A 16,874-nucleotide genomic window follows, 5' to 3' on the forward strand; every position below is an offset into this window, starting at 1 on the left:
GATGACTGAAAAATCTCATTTTGTGTTTCTAGCTGTGATTTTTCAAGTGGAAATACCATATGCTATATTTGGTGGGACAACAGATTTGTACTTGTTGAGTAATGCCACATTTCAAATGCACATAACAAACGACAGCCGATAAAGTCATTCATTTGCTATGGAGAGTCGCACAGTCCCTGCTTGGGGATGTGATCGTCTACTGATTCGAAATTTTAAGATCCGATAAGAGCTTTAGATGCGTTAAGAGTACACTGTGTAGAAATTTAGCAGCATCTGGTGGTGAGAGTTTGAATTGAACAGTTCTCAGATCAGCCCTCCCTTTCGAAACGCATAATGAAGCTACAGTAGCTGCCACAGGACAAACACGTCATCGTATAAAACAACATAGTGACAAAACGTGATCTGTAGAACAGTATGACAGTTTAGGGCTACTGTAGAAACATGGTGACACAAAATTATTTAAACCGCTCATTATAAGGTAATAAAACAACACAGTTCATTATGTAAGGTCTTTATACACCACTAATAATATAGTTATGTGTATATTATATTGCATTTCTGTCAAGACATATTTCTAAGGGTGTTTTCACACATGTTGGTGCGCACCGTGGTGTGGCCTCGGAGCGCACCAAATGACATGATATCATTTATCAATTAGTGCGGTCCGTGTTCACATATGTTGTTTTTACTGTACTCGAAACACCGCACCGTACACTATGTGACAACAGTCAGTGCTGTCATTGGTCTCTGACAGCTCTTACCATCTCATGACCACCCCCCCATGTTTCCACGACAACCAGCCTGACAGGAAGAGCGAAGCTAGCAAGATATGGAGATAAACGATGCACGTCTTTGCGAAGTTGCTTTGCTTTAACGCGAAATTGCGCAACTGTTCTATTAAAAGCCCTTCTAGCGGAGCCATTTGCTAAAAATAATGAACGTTTCACTATTTTTGTGTGTGGAGGACAGCTATGCATTTATAAAATCATCAGCTCAAACGTCCAGGAGACAGCGAATCTCTGCAACGGACCAAGATTGCCTTGTTTGTTGTTAACCCACAATATAACACACGGCTCACGTCACAACGGAAGCCTAGTGGCTCAAACATATGGAGAACTTCCTGTATTTGGTTTGGCCCGAGGTCGAGCAGTGCTCACACCACAGATGAGTCGCACCAGAGTTTGGCCGCTCCGAGACCGGTCTAAACAGGTGGTCTCGGAGCGGCCGTTTAGTGCGCACCAGAGTGCGGCTGTTGTGTTCACTCTGACCCAAACTAACCTTACTTGGACCGTCACGTTATTTGGACCGACCTAAACAGTGTATGTCTAAAAGCACCCTAACAGTTACAATGAACCTTTTAAAAAATTTAACTTAAGGGACTAGACCGCATGCAGCCTACAGATTGGAAGTGATACATTCAGTGTATTCCAATTAAAACAGTGTGGGAGGTGAAAATTACTGAAAAGTAATAATATTTATGTCTTGTTATTATTATTATTTTTTATTTTGGTGAATATTCATAGAATGAAGGCTCTTACATTGCCTTACTGTAATGAGCTTTTCTAACATGTTGGCGCGGAATTATGTTTTACGTTTAAAAGTTCATAAAGACTGCCACAAGGGTGCGAACTTCTACAGTCGTGTCCGAATGTTGCGTGTAATGAAAAGGCGCCATAACAGGAAGCAACAAATTGCATTGTAAAGAAAGGTCCTTGTGAAATTGCCCAATGTTCTTAGAGTACAGGAAGGAATTACAGACATGCTCTGGATTGGGTACAAGTTCAACTCTGTTGACAGCATCTGTGGCATGCTGTTGATTACATAGGCAATCATTTCCTTTCATTCCTCATTATGTAAAAACAAATAAATATTGTAAGAGTCTATGGGGCAAGGCATTACTCTGTGTTTCATAACTATAGTCACAATTTTGAAAAAGTTTCTATTAGACTAATGTGATAAAACTGATTTTACTGTAATCTTGTCTGTGCAACAGTCAGGTGTACATTTTGTCTGTATACACTGCAAAAATTATTTTCAAGAAAAAAAATTCTTAGTATTTTTGTACTGTTTTCAGTAAAAATGTCTAAAAATTCTTAAATTAAGATTCTTTTTCTTGATGAGCAAAACCACCCAAGAAAATAAGTCTAGTTTTTAGACCAAAAATATACAATTTAAGTGATTTTGTGCATAAAATAAGCAAAAAAATCTGCTAATGGGGTAAGTGTGTTTAAGTGAATTTAGTGTTTAAGAAAAATTTTCAAGATTTTTTTGCTTACCCCATTGGCAGATGTTTTGCTTGTTTTGTGCACAAAATTACTTAAATTTGATCTTTTTGTCTAAAAACTAGACTTATTTTCTTGGGTCGTTTTGCTCATCAAGAAAAAGCATTTTAATTTAAGAATTTTTTGATAATTTTACTGAAAACAGGACAAAAATACTAAGAATTTTTTTCTTGAAAATCATTTTTTGCAGTGTAGAAAAAGGCAAGAAATACCAGGCAAAATAAAAGATTATTTAAAATGTAAATTAAACCAATGTGTTTCAGACACAAGTTAAATATAAACTTGTTTTCTACGTAAAATCATCCTACATAATGTAAAGAACAATCTGTGAAAATATAATCTTGAAATCTTTAATATTCACTGAGTAAGATCATGTCAAAGATTGAAGTCAATCACTGAAATTAAACTGTAATGCTGTGAGACTATACACCAGATTTCACAGAGAGGTTCACAAATAATCTTGAGGATCTAACTAGGCTTTTCTCTTTTTTTGTTTCTTCATCCTTTAGAAGATCAACGGCCTCTACACAGAGATGAGGCCATCTTCATTGCCTTGGCGTCTGTTTCCATAGTAGCAGTCCTGATCGTGGCGATTTTCTTTGGCTATCGCATGATGATTGGTGAGACACAATATTATTACAGTGCTGATTTGTTATTTGGGAATACAGGACACATCATATTGTAACCCTTTTGTTTTGTGTATATTACAGGTGAGTGTAAACCGGGTCTGCACAATATGGATATGATAGAGGCAGCACCATCAGAACCCTCTTTGGATTTAGACAGTTTAAAGCTCTTAGAGGTGACTACGATTGTTCATTTACCAAATATGTGCAGAAATTATCATGTTTTGATTATGCATTGAATTGTAATGAACTTAAACCATCTGTCTCAGTTTTTCCTTGAACACCTGGTGTAATTCACTCCTGAATAATTTTCCTTGCAGCTGATTGGACGAGGACGATACGGTTCTGTCTATAAAGGCTCGCTTGATGAACGTCCTGTTGCGGTAAAAGTCTTTACATACGCCAACCGCCAGAACTTCGTGAACGAACGATCCATCTATCGAACCCCTCTCCTGGAGCATGAAAACATTGCTAGATTCATTGTCGGCGATGAACGGCTCACAGCAGATGGCCGGATGGAGTACCTGCTGGTCATGGAGTACTACCCTCACGTAAGCACGAGCCCTCCTCACACATGTCCCTAAATTTCTCTGTGACGCAAAACTGGTGACTGATTACTCTGCTCGGTGTCGATTACAACATTTTACCTTCATCTGCCCTTTATTCCTCATCTCTTTGCTTTACTGGTCTCTCCTGACTATTTCTGTCAAAGTCGCGAGTGGAATCAAATGTCCCGCCGCTATCTGGGCAGATATTTTTATCTGTGATTCAGATGGATTTTTTAGCACGCAGCATAAGAGAGACATTTGGATTTCTGCTTTGTGTTTTAGCTGGTGCATGTTCAACTTTTTCCATCTCTTATCTTTTTGTCTTATTAGTTTTCTGTCTGGATCCATCTTGGCCTGTAATTGACCGCTTCACAGTCAAGAGTGAAATCGCAATACTTTCATATTACTTTGGCACGCAGCATTTTAGCACCTGCATTCTGGTTCAACCGGGTGCTAAATGCTCCGTTAAATGCTGTGAACACTTAGTCCGAATTAAGTCATTGTTAATCTTTTCAGTTCAAATCTAGCTCCTTTCTATGCAAATTGGGCTATTTAGTAGATTGTGCTTTTTGCACTAAAGCTGCCTGGTTCAAGATGGTGAAAATTTTTTTCAGCAGGTGGTACAGGATTTTGTTTAAAATGTTAAAAGAGATACTGTTTCGCAACTATACGCAAGTACAATGCCTTTGGGCAGTCTGGTAGCAAAACAAACACATGAAAATAAACAACACTATCAGGGGTACAGTTCATTTTTAGTGAATGCTATTCAGCTTAAAGTACACGCAAAACATGCCTAAAAACAATAACGCAGCATTCTGTTCAACGTGTTTTCCCATACATACCTAGTTAACATGTCATAACTCGCATGTTTGTCTGTGTGCACGCTTGTTTTACCTGCCTAGGACTTTTGAATGGCAGTAAGGAATGAACCACACCTTTATTGTGTCTGGCTGCATTCATACATCACTCAATACTGTGTTTGCTCTTGTCCTGTTCCACTTCTTATGTATGAATTATATATTAAACTAGTAGCCTAAAGCAGAGGAACTGGAAATATCATTGTACATATTTTGACTTCCAGTATTAGTTTTAAAACTTGATGAGCTTCCTATAGCATTTTCGGCGACATAGTCATGTTCCTGATGCAAGATTAAGCTGCTCTTTTTGTCTGCTCATATTGACATGCACATACAATACCAGTTGTTGTTAGCACGTACACTTTTGTATGCGACACTTTAAAACCACTGACTGATTTGAAGCTTGTATGCTACCGTGCAAAGTAGGTACATTTTAAGGAACAGAACTAAATATTGGAAATAGTTTTTTGCCAACACTGTAACAATGTTACAGCTCATTAGTTAATTTGCGAGGTGCAGCAGGCGGCTAGAACGCAAGCCACTCGGAGCATAAACAGCGCACAAAATGCTCTTTGCCGATAGAAAGCAATTTTAAAAATGTGCCTCTCACTGCTATTAACGTGTTGTGTATGATAATGTCTGTGTGATCGGGCGCTTAGGGTGCCATCTCAGAAGGTAGCTGGCTATATGGACGGTAGACGGCACATCGGCTTACTAAGTTTTAAAACAGAGCCTGTGCCTTGGGTTATCAGACTTACTGGTTTAATATGTTTTGTCTATCACACACTGTTAAAATGACAGAATGCCGAAACCAATGTCCAAGGATAACCATCAGTCTCCAGTCGTCATGGTAACAGAGAGATTCAGGCAGGGCTTTAGGGAAAGCGATTGGCATTTATTGCTCTGATGTACAGTTACAGGTAGAAAACCATTCCTTTCATTTAATCGATAATCATTTTCCCCCTCTGTCCTGGATGAAAGTAGAAATCTCTTGATCTGTGTCTTTGTCCGCTCACTCTTTTTAAAAGGCATGCCTGCAAAGAGAAATTTTCTCACTTACCTACATTTAACTTTTAAAACCCATGGCTTATTTTCCTGCATGGAGTACAACAAAAAAGACATTTCACAGAATGTACAGTACTAGTCGCTCTATGCAGTTCTAATGAATGCATTTACAGTAGAAGCACTATTAAAGTGTACTACTAAAAGTGGTCCATAGGAAAGTGCAACTCTTCGGAAGCTGTACGATATCTTTGTTGCAGGTACAGTAAGCTATAAAACAGTCAAAGAGAATAAAGAAATAACAATGAACGCATTACAGTTCGACATGAGCAGAATATAAAGGAATAGTTCCTCAAAAAAAAAAAAAAAAAAAAAAAAAAAAATTATATATATACACTGTCTGAAAAAAAGTACAAAACTGTACCTTTTTTGTCGCTGGGGTGGTACCCCAAGGTACCGTTTTGTACCTTTTACAGGTATATAAACATAATACAATGTTGTACCTTTTGAGGTACATTACTGTTCCTTAAGGATCTATTTTGTACCTTTAAAGGTAGAGTTAACTGGTTTGTACCCCTAAAATTTAACTAGTACAAAATTGTTCCTTAAGGTACACAATTGGTCCTTAGGGTACCCCACAAGGTGCAACATTTCAATGTGTTGTATACCCAGATGTATATGACATACTTTCTTTAGCAGAAAAAAATATTAAAGTCCAATTGTGGTGAAAATCAAAATGTGGTGTTTTTTATATGCTTTAAAGTACTATTCGGACGGGATTCGTTTTACATAGGGAGGTGGGGTAAAGCAATTTTTATCCGAGCTTCTCAGTGATTTTAGTCCAGTCCAAATGCTCCATGTCAGTTGTCATTACATTGTCAATGTCAGTAAAGATTATGCCGATTTTTACTTTTACCTCAGGTAATACTAATTGTGAAACTGGACTTTTTCAGTTATGTGTCTGAACGACTGATATTATCATCTATTTACGCATACAAAAGTTAATAATAAGTTACGGTCACAGTGAGAGCTGATAGACATGTGCCCGCATGCACAGAAAGCCAGCTGGCAGTGCAGAGTTCCTAACTTAACTTTTTTTTGCGAATAAACAGTGTTTATTAAATATTAGAAGATCATTCTAGCTAAACTTGTTTTTTTTTCCCTGGAACTTTAGAAAAGTTCAATGTTAAAGTTGATGCTTATTCAGTTTGATTTATTTTTATTTACTTATTTAATTTCAATTATTGATAAATGCCTATTTTATTGTGTAAGGTGAAAAATGCCCCTTTTGCACTGTTTTCTGTTAGGCTGAATTTATGTTGGACTTGTTTTATTTGTTATATTTTTCTTGGCACTGCCACTTTTTTTCATGTTGAAAATTTTTGTTTGTGTATTTGTTTAATTGAGAAAATGCTTAAAGGTCCTGTTCTTTCTGTGTTTTAAAAGCTTTAATGGTGTTGACAGTGTGCAATATAACATGTGTTCATGTTTCACGTGTAAAAAAACGCGGTGTTTTTCACACAATTAACTTATCTCTATAGCACTGTTTTCTTTGTCCTAAAACTGGGCTTCCTTGTTCGAGTTTTGATTGTGTAGTTTGTTTAGTGTGTTGTGATTAGATAGCAGCTTAGCTTGCCGTTAGTTTAGCTGGCGACTGACGTATTAATGTGGGCGGAGTTTAGTCAAAAACTGTTCTACTGACGTCATTAAAGCAAGAAGTAGAGGGCTGTAGTCCAAACCGGCCATTCGCTGTAGGCTTTGAAATGCAAATTCTGTTAAAGAAAATATATCGCCTGGCAGTGAACTTTGAGCTTTATCATTTTACAGGTATTATTTATGCTAATATAGCAACATTACACACTAACTAGGGTTTAAAAAATGGGATGAGGAAGAATGTGACCTTTAAATAAAATGTTGGCATTAATGGCAAATATTACATTTATTATTTGTTGGTGAATTATTTATATATAGATATTTGACTAATCGATAGATTAATTGGCTGAAAAAAATCAATAGTTGCAGCTCTAATGAAATTATCGATTACAGGTAGACTTTAAAATATAGTTTTTCTCTCACAAACGTATTGTTTCATTTCAGAAGACAAAAATATAAACTCACTGAAGTCATCTGGATTACTTAAATTATGAATTTGTGGTGATAGTGCAGTGGATAAGACACACGCCTTTGGTGTGAGAGACCCGGGTTTCGAATCCACTGTGACACACCATTGTGTCCCTGAGCAAGACACTTAACCCCTAGTTGCTCCAGAGGCGTGCGACCTCTGACATATATGGCAATTGTAAGTCGCTTTGGATAAAAGCGTCAGCTAAATGAATAAATGAATGTGTGTGCTTTTTAAAGCTTAATCATGTAGCTCACATATAAGAATATAACATAACAGCAAAGCAAAGAATGCAAACAAAGTGCTGCATGGGGTGTGAATTATTGATCTTGGTGCTCTTTGGATGTAAGGCATAATTCAACTTAATAAATAAAGAGTCTCCAAGGCACTCGAATAATTTGGGAAAAGTCCTTTATTTCATATGGCTTAGACGCACACCCCGACGAAGGCTTGTAAGCCGCAATGCGTAGGTGTATCTGTCACCTGTTTTTAAAAGATTAAGCCATGTGAAATAAAGGCTTTTTAACTTTTTCCCACATTATTCGAATGCCTTTGAGACTCTTTATTTATAACATAACACCCCACCTTGAATTGGCTCACATTACGATATTAATATTTACACAACACTCAATTATTAAACGTAGTTACAGCAGTAGTTGCATTTGCAACCTTTTCTCAGCTATGTACATGCCTTGGTTGATGCCGGTAGTTTTAATTACGTCGCCTAAATATCCCAGAGGGAGTTATTACTAGCAGACAGCTTTACGTTTCAACTGTTGCGTTTGCTGAATTTATTATTCAAGAGGTTCATAAGCCTCATAGCTGCTCTGCAGAGATTTGAAATGCTTATGTTAAAGCACTGACCTGAACAGATTGTCTTTGTAGAGCTGTGGTAAAAGTGCAGTACATCATTTTTGCTCTCAGCCAGATCTTACTGGTACTGCAATAACTATCATGTTCAGCTTCTTTGTTTTATGATCCTTTCAGTAGCGTGTTTTAAAGCAATTAAAGTTGTACGTTTAGTATGTGTGTGTGCTCGTTTAACTGGATTGTCTCCGTTTGTAGGGTTCTTTGTGTCGATATCTGAGTCTGAATACATTGGATTGGGTGAGCTCCTGTCGTCTGGCTCATTCGCTCACGAGAGGACTGGCATACCTGCACACTGAGCTCCTGAGGGAAGGTGAGGCTCAACCATTGTGTATTAGGGCTGCACAATATATTTTCATTTTATTTATTTCTTTTCTTTTCATGGTAATGCAACATGAAATGCCACAACAACAATCCAGCAAACACAACAAAAATACCTTCCATGAAAAGAAGAATAGGAGTAGGATGAAGAAGAAAATCGTACTCCTACTCCATTCTTATATTAAGAAAGTTACAAATTAGAAATTAAATGGCCTCACTGGCATAACATAATATATGAAAATGTACTACAAATATTGCAAATATGCATATCACAGTTGTTTGTTTAAGTTGTTTAAACTAAGTTGTTTTTTTAAATGTTTTAAGACTAATGATTTGTTTGTACTGGGTGTGTTGGGCATGTAATTTAGTAAGAGTCTGTTGAGAAATAAATCATACCCTCTTTTCAGTGCACCAACTCACTGTATAGACATAAGGAAAATATCCACAACCAGACCTTCAAATAAACAGCACTACATTTTAGATCAGTGGTCCCCAAAACCAGGGGTGCAAGATGGTTCCGGGGGGGGGCCCTATTTTTAAGTTACATTAATTGATCATAAATTCTGTGTAATCAAACCTACTGTATATAGGAAACATATATAGCTATCATCCAACAGAAAGTTTAATTTATGTCATGAAATTTTTTCTCGGGGGGGGGGGGGGGGGCTTTGGGAGGGCACCCTACACTTTGGGAGGGCACATTTTGAGAACCACTGTTTTAGGTTGTGTCAGACAACAGTTGTGTCAGTTAGAGTGGCATATAATTTTAGTAGTAGTAAATCCGGTTGGAGACATAAATCAAAAAAGGCCTTCTTTACAGTTTTGCTGTATTAAAGGGACACAAGGCAGCATTTTTATGTTAATAAATCATCTTTGTAAGTCGGTATATGGTTAAATTACTCATTACCGGACGAATGAAGACTCTCTCGCCCGCCCCTGCCGTCTGTAGGAAGAATACCCCACTTGCAAGTTCGCTGTATCCGACCCAGTGTCCTTCAGTCTCGCAAAGTCTCAGATATCGCGAGAAGCAGGATCACTTTACGGTAAACAACACAGAGGCAGGCGAGCGAAACACGGCTAGCGATTGTTGCAAATGGCAGAGCCAGGGAAGAAGCAACAAAAACCCTTGACGGAAGATTCCAAAAAAAGAAAAAGAGCTTCAGAGCCAATATATATATATATTAGGGTGACCATATGTGCCATTCTTCCCGGACGCGTCCCGGCCAGGACCCCAGGTGCGTCCCCCGGAAGTCATACCCGTCGACCGCACACGTCATAGAGGATTATTATTATTATTACAGAAAAGCATATATATATAGATAGATTTTAGTCGTTCACGGTAAAAATTCTACCGTATTATGCATGACAACACAATAAAAATAAAACATCAGTTGGAAAGGAAATATTACTCATCTAGATAGACATAACTGGATCGGAAATAAGCTGATAAACTGGGTTACGAGGGGGGAGGGACAACAATTCGTTTTTACCACAGTGTGTTTGAAAGCATTTACTTCCAGACACTAGGGGGAGCTCGTAGAGAAATAACACTCAGACTTGCCTGGTTTCCCTTTAAGAGTCCAATACAACCCTGCTGAAAAAAACAATAAAACCATTACAGAAAATTCTAATGGTTTTATTGGGAATTGTATTGGTTCTAATGGAATATGGCCCAAAACACACTACAGTCTAGTGGTTTTAATGGTAAAAGCTAATGGTTCCTATTGGTATTTTATTGGAAACCATTAGAATTGTCTGTAATGGTTTTATTGTTTATTTCAGCAGGGAAGACTTCCAAGATGTTGAAAGACTTGCTATTCGGAAAGCCGTTTGACCTTTGGTGTCTAATTCAAAATCTTATTTTTAGACAAAAAACAAGCTATTGCCTTTCGGCTGTCGTGCAGATTATGAATGATGCCTTGTTTGGCAGAAGTCTGACTGGTTTATCATTTAGTGAAAGTGACGGACATCAATCATAGCATGCCTTGGAGACGCAGCAGTCTGTTCATAGGATATATGACTGCAATTTTAAAAAGTCAAATTGAAGAGAAATTGAACTCAGTATGTTTTATATAAAAGGGTGGAATACAAGGGCAAGGTGAACGAGTATTTTCGTCAATTTTAGTATGTGGGGAAATTGAGAATCAAAAAATATGGCTTTCTCTGGATTGGTGGGAACACTTTGTACTTACAGCTGCTTTATTGCGGTTTCCGTAGGCTTACCCCAGCCAGAATGTGCTTCTTACCACATAGGTTAAAAAAAGCTTTGTAAATCCACCCCAAACAACATGAGCTCATATTGAGCTGCTAGTAGACTGGTGCACTGTGTCTGCTCCAAGCCGTCATCTCTGGGCGTCTTTGATCTGAACATCTGGGTCAGAGTGTTTTCTGTATTGTGAATCAGTCAATACATCGTACTGTTTAACAGCACATTGACATAAAGCTTGGCATTGAAGAGCTTCTTGAATCAAATGTTATAGTAGATGAACAGTTGGAAATATGCAAGGTATCCGAAACATCCTTTAAACAAACATGGGGTTCTAAAACGGCATTAAAACAACATGCTTCAAGATCAAGGGGTTTAATTGAGACTTTGGCTCCTTGGATGGTCCTTAAAGGGCCAGCACGTTGAGCAAAACACAGCTAATTTGTGCCTATTTCTTCTCGTGTTTCTGGATGCTGGAGCGCCGCCAGAGATCCGCAGACAATCTGCGACTCATCAGACCTCGGTTCATTTCCATCATAACTGTCTCTGGCCCTGCCCTCGTTAAAAAACGATCCCAGAACAGCCGACCACCGGCTTTCCATGTTTTCCTTCATTAAACGCTGATCTCGGTACAGGTGCAGACTTGAGATTGCTCTGCCGCTGCCCTCATTACTGGCTGAACTTTAGAGCCAGACAGTCAGCAGCACGCACAGGGGAAGGGGGAGGACCGGGAGAAAAAGACTTTCATTCTGAAACCATTACTCACATCATGTGCTTCTGTGAGTGCCCTCTGGTGGTTATGTTGTGTTAGTGGCTTGTCAGTGCTGGTGTTGCTGTGACTTGCAGGAAACCTCTTTGAAGTGTTATTTGCTGCAATTCCTGCAAAACTCAATAAGTACTCTCTTTTCCAGATTTATATAAACCTGCCGTGTCACACCGAGATCTGAACAGTCGCAATGTTCTGGTAAAGAACGATGGTACGTGTGTGATCAGTGATTTTGGCCTGTCCATGAAGCTGACTGGAAATCGTCTCGTACGGCCTGGTGAAGAAGAGAACACTGCCATCAGTGAGGTCAGCCCATACACACATTTAAACCTACAATTGTGTATAAGGGTAGATTAAGTTCATGTTTTAAAGGATTAGTCCATTTTAGTTCCAAAAAAATCTAGATAATTTACTCACCAGCATGTCATCCAAAATGTTGATGTCTTTCTTTTTTCAATCGAGAAGAAATTATGTTTTTTGAGGAAAACATTCTTGGATTTTTCTTATTTTAATGGACTTTAATAGACCCCAACACTTAACAGTTGTAATGCAGCTTAAAATTGCAGTTTCAAAGGACACTAATGCTCCCAAACAAGGCATAAGGGTCTTATCTAGCGAAACGATTGTCATTTTTGGCAAGAAAAATAAAAAATAGGCACTTTTAAACCACAATTTCTCGTCTATCTGCGGTCCTGTGACGCGCCAGCGTGACCTCATGTAATTGCGTAATGAAGTCGAAAGGTCATGTGTTACATATATGAAACGCACATTTCCGGACGATTTAAAAAAATAAACTGACACAAAGACATTCATTAGTATCATTCGACATACAACAACATCGGAACGGTCCTCTTTATCCACACTTGTAAACACTGGGGCATAGTTTCACAAACATCTTCCGTGACCCTTTTGACGTGATGACGTATTATGTGAGGTCGCGCTAGGGCATCACACGACCAGAGGAAGACGAGAAGTTGTGGTTTAAAAGTGCTTTTTTTTTGCCAAAAATGACAATCGTTTCACTAGATAAGACCCTTATGCCTCATTTGGGATCGTTTATAGTCCTTTGAACACTTTGAAAAGTGTTTGGGTCCATTAAAGTCCATCAAAATAAGAAAAATCCTGGAATGTTTTCCTCAAAAAACATAATTTCTTCTCGACTGAACAAAGAATGACATCAACATGGATGACATGGTGGTGAGTAATTTATCTGGATTTTTTAAAGAAAATGGACTAATCCTTTAAGAGTAAACGCAGTGTTCAAATGTTCTCACAGTTGCACTTCTCCCCTCACACATTCTGTTTTATTGTCTAGGTGGGCACTATCCGCTACATGGCCCCAGAAGTGCTGGAGGGAGCGGTGAACCTCCGGGACTGCGAGTCGGCTTTGAAACAGGTTGACATGTACGCCATCGGACTCATCTACTGGGAGACCTTCATGCGATGCACTGACCTCTTTCCAGGTAAAAACCAGAGAGCAGGATTTAACACACACAATAGTCAGGATGCGAAAGTAGACAGATATGAAGACATATGTATAAATATTCGAAATGCGTTTTCTAGGAAAAAACATGAATATGCCAACATATACTAATTTCTTCCATTATGAAACTTAAAGTGTGTGTTGCAGGTTTTTTTTTTTACGAATTTGTGCAACTTGCTTGTGTGTAATAACCATTTAAAGTGTTATCCATTGTATTTTATGTTGTTGGGTATCACAAAACCCGAAAAAGTATGAAAAAGTACAGCGGTTTGCAATGATTCTCCTTTCCCCCACAACGCACTGTATGACGTCACGCTGGGGAGAGAATTTACCAAAGCCGCCTTGAGAGCATTGAGAATGACTATAGAAAGACGAGTAAAGTACAGTTCTGATAGCGCAGATTATAGATAAATAGATAGATAGATAGACAGACAGACAGACAGACAGACAGACAGATAGACAGAGACAGACAGACAGATGGATAGGCTAGTATAGAGAGAGATAGGCAGACAGCCAGATAGCATAACGTTAGCATATCTTCGTGTAGAAAGTAAACAAACAATTAACATACTCGTGCATGCTGGCTTGAGGGGGTCCATGATCCTGCCTGAAATGGGTGTAACTTTATGCGATCTTCAGCACAAACGGTTTTGGCAGCATGTCTCTAATCCAGGAAGGTGAGTGAGGCACGTCACATCTGTTCGCGGGACCAGCGACCCAAACGCACTCACTTTCTTACAGCCAGTAGCGGAATGGCAATCGAGAGAGTCGGGACTTTCCCGGTGGGTCGATCTGATAATAGTTATACATTTTGAGTTAACAACACCGTCTGGCGGCGTGATGTGCGCCGGTTCCCGCAGCCCGCTGGTCAAAGTGCAGCCTCTCTGCTCAACAAAGTATATGAAAGTGCTCAACCTGTTCGGCAGGTCCAAACATGTACAGGATTTATAAAAATACGGTGATCAATGAGCGGTTCCTCCTCAAATGGCATAGTCTGTCGTGATGTAAAAAGCCGCCGAACGCCTGTTTATTACAGTATGTATGCGGTCCGAGTGTGCTGCAGCTGCTGACTGCTGCGTATAAAATGATCGTGTGATTCGTTATAATCGCATAAACAATATAACAAAGCATCCTTTTATTTCACAAAAGAATATATTTGAGATATTATTTGATAGACTAGTAAGTGTGGATAAAGGATGTTTAAAAATCTCTAGCCTGGTGGTCAGGACATGAATGGATCAAATCAGCAGATTTGCGAAGTTTTATTTATCTCCACAGATATCATAAATAATAATTAGCATGGTATCTTTGCAGTATAACACATTATATATTTCCTACGATGTATATATGATTTCCAAATTGTATACGCAAGTATTAAACAGCAATAAATGTCTCATCTATCTTTATGGCTCTGGCTGAGGCTTTCTCCACTTCTCCCCAGCGTGACGTCATCGCAGAATTGCGTAAAAAAACCGTTAATACCAAAAACGTAAAAAAAGTGTTCTTTAAGACCATTTTTGAGACATTTTAAAAATTATACACATATCTTGAGTGATTTATGTACCCATTAATCGACAGTGGTGGTTAACCTGCAACACGCCCTTTAAAGTATTTTGTAAAAAAAAAACAAATTGTAAAAATGTTTCTGAATTGGATGACATGCGGAATAATGAAAAGGAAAGCAGCCAATAAAAACCCAGTATTAATGGGAACTCCTTCAGTACTGTTTAAAAGTGATATCTCAAGAAGCTCTTTAATAGACCATTTCAAAAGATGTAAACAACACTGGTCCAGAAGCACTTCCTGTTTCAGTTTTTTAACACTAGATAAACGTTGGGATAAAATACAACCAACAGAACATATAGAACTGAATCAAAAAGTCAAAGAAACACCTTAAAGATAATGATATATGTAAAATAAAATAAAAAACAGTCACAACCTAAAACAGGAAGTGTTTCTGGACCAGTGTTGTTTACATCTTTTGAAATGGTCTATACACATTGAGGATGTGAAATTATAGCAGTTTTGATTTATTTTGGATTTTTCATTTTTTTGGATTGTTAGATTTTAGTTAAAACATAATACCCATTCTTTTAAGTTATTCCATGATTTTGCTGACTTTATTATTATTGTACAATGTGGAAAAAAATAATAAAGACTGAGTCAACCCTAAACCTTTGACCGATATATATATATATAATATAGTCTTATTACACGCCTCGTTGGAATGCTTGATTCTGATTGGCCACTCGCGACATTTGCAGGTTTGTTATTCCCAGATAACAGCCACTCAAAACAAAAAATGCTACAAGTTATTTTGAAAGGTACAGTTTAATATTACACAAAATTAAATATAAATATGTCTTTTATAACATATTATATAACATTATATTTACAATTGATTAAACAAAATAGTGTGTTTGTGACATTTGAACGTCTTGTCTTATCTTAAAATAAAATAATTGTGTTTTCCTCATGGAAGGACTGCATTTGTTAATAATGAGTTAATAAAATATTTCAAATGAATATTTAATATTCCTTATCTTACTTATGAGGTAAATAGCCATGTTATAAATGGGGTAATGTACAGGCAGCTGGTTGTTATCGTGAAATAAGCCCCTTCAGTGTCATACAAGATTACACTGTCTGGGCTTATTTCTGCGATAACAACCGTCTGCCTGTACATTATCACTTACATAATACAGTATATGAAAACATGCAGAAGTTGACAAAGGGTGTCTTTCACAATAGAATGAAACAGATTATAGAGTCATTCAGACACATTTTCAACATCAAGTTAAACTGTCTGTACTTTCACATCATAAAAAAGGGTTTATGCACCAATTAGTTGAGTAGAGAGGTCGACTAGTTATCATTTCTTTATTTTTAAGCTGCGGTGCTGTAAGCACCCTGCTTTGTCAACTAGGCAGCAACAAAGACTCCATTTTATTCTGTTCATTACAGTATATTAAAGAAATGTGAGCGTGCCACATCTCCTGCATGAATTAATTCTTTCAGTAATTCTGCAGAGGGGTGTGAAGGCCTTGTGAGACTGACTTTTATTTTGTTTTTTGAAGGTGAAACAGTGCCAGAATACCAGATGGCTTTCCAGACCGAGGCTGGGAATCACCCGTCCTTTGAGGACATGCAGGTGTTGGTGTCCAGAGAGAAACAGAGGCCGAAGTTCCCAGAGGCCTGGAAGGAGAACAGTCTGGTGAGACACTTAATAGATCACAGTGCGATGTGTTTGACACAGATTACTGCAGCAAAGTCAGCTAAACTCTTTTCCAGCCCTGTATTTACTTACATTTAACTCCCAAATGTCATGCGGCAAGCTGCCCAGATCTCATAAAAGTGGAACAAGCGCTCGTATATTTTATATTCTTTGCACTCCCTGTTTTTCTTATAGCTGGTCTGTGTTTGCTTAAATATAATGTGAAATGTTCAGTAATACTAATTTAAACAAACCTCTAAACCAAAGTATTACTTTTCAGAATGTAACTCAGCTTCCAATAAAATCTCTTTATTATATCAGTTATTTTTCCTAGACATCAGTGAGATTAAATGGAGAGCAAATTAAAACTTGCTTAATGGAAAACACCAGCGTTTTTCAATATTTTACTATGTTCTTACCTCAACTTAGACAAATTAATAAATACCTATCTTTTTTCAATGCGTGCACTTAATCTTTGTACAGTGTGTCGTGAATTTATTAACATTTAGCCTAGACCCATTCATTCCTCAGGATCCAAACAGGGATTAATTTAGAAGCCACCAAACACTTCCATGTTTTC

At 37.9% G+C, this 16,874-nt stretch overlaps 1 protein-coding gene across 1 annotated transcript in view; it reads left to right on the forward strand.

The window, feature by feature from the left end:
• bmpr2b (bone morphogenetic protein receptor, type II b (serine/threonine kinase)) overlaps nt 1-16,874 on the forward strand; it is a 112,627-nt gene that overhangs the window by 87,590 nt on the left and 8,163 nt on the right. Inside the window, exons 4-10 of the mRNA XM_065249074.2 lie at nt 2,792-2,902; nt 2,993-3,084; nt 3,229-3,459; nt 8,503-8,617; nt 11,743-11,903; nt 12,913-13,060; nt 16,158-16,294. Coding sequence (XP_065105146.1) covers nt 2,792-2,902; nt 2,993-3,084; nt 3,229-3,459; nt 8,503-8,617; nt 11,743-11,903; nt 12,913-13,060; nt 16,158-16,294 — 995 coding nt within the window. The remainder of the gene's footprint in view (nt 1-2,791; nt 2,903-2,992; nt 3,085-3,228; nt 3,460-8,502; nt 8,618-11,742; nt 11,904-12,912; nt 13,061-16,157; nt 16,295-16,874) is intronic.

The sequence above is a fragment of the Paramisgurnus dabryanus genome, chromosome 15, assembly GCF_030506205.2.
Source record: "Paramisgurnus dabryanus chromosome 15, PD_genome_1.1, whole genome shotgun sequence".
Classification (NCBI taxonomy): domain Eukaryota; kingdom Metazoa; phylum Chordata; class Actinopteri; order Cypriniformes; family Cobitidae; genus Paramisgurnus; species Paramisgurnus dabryanus.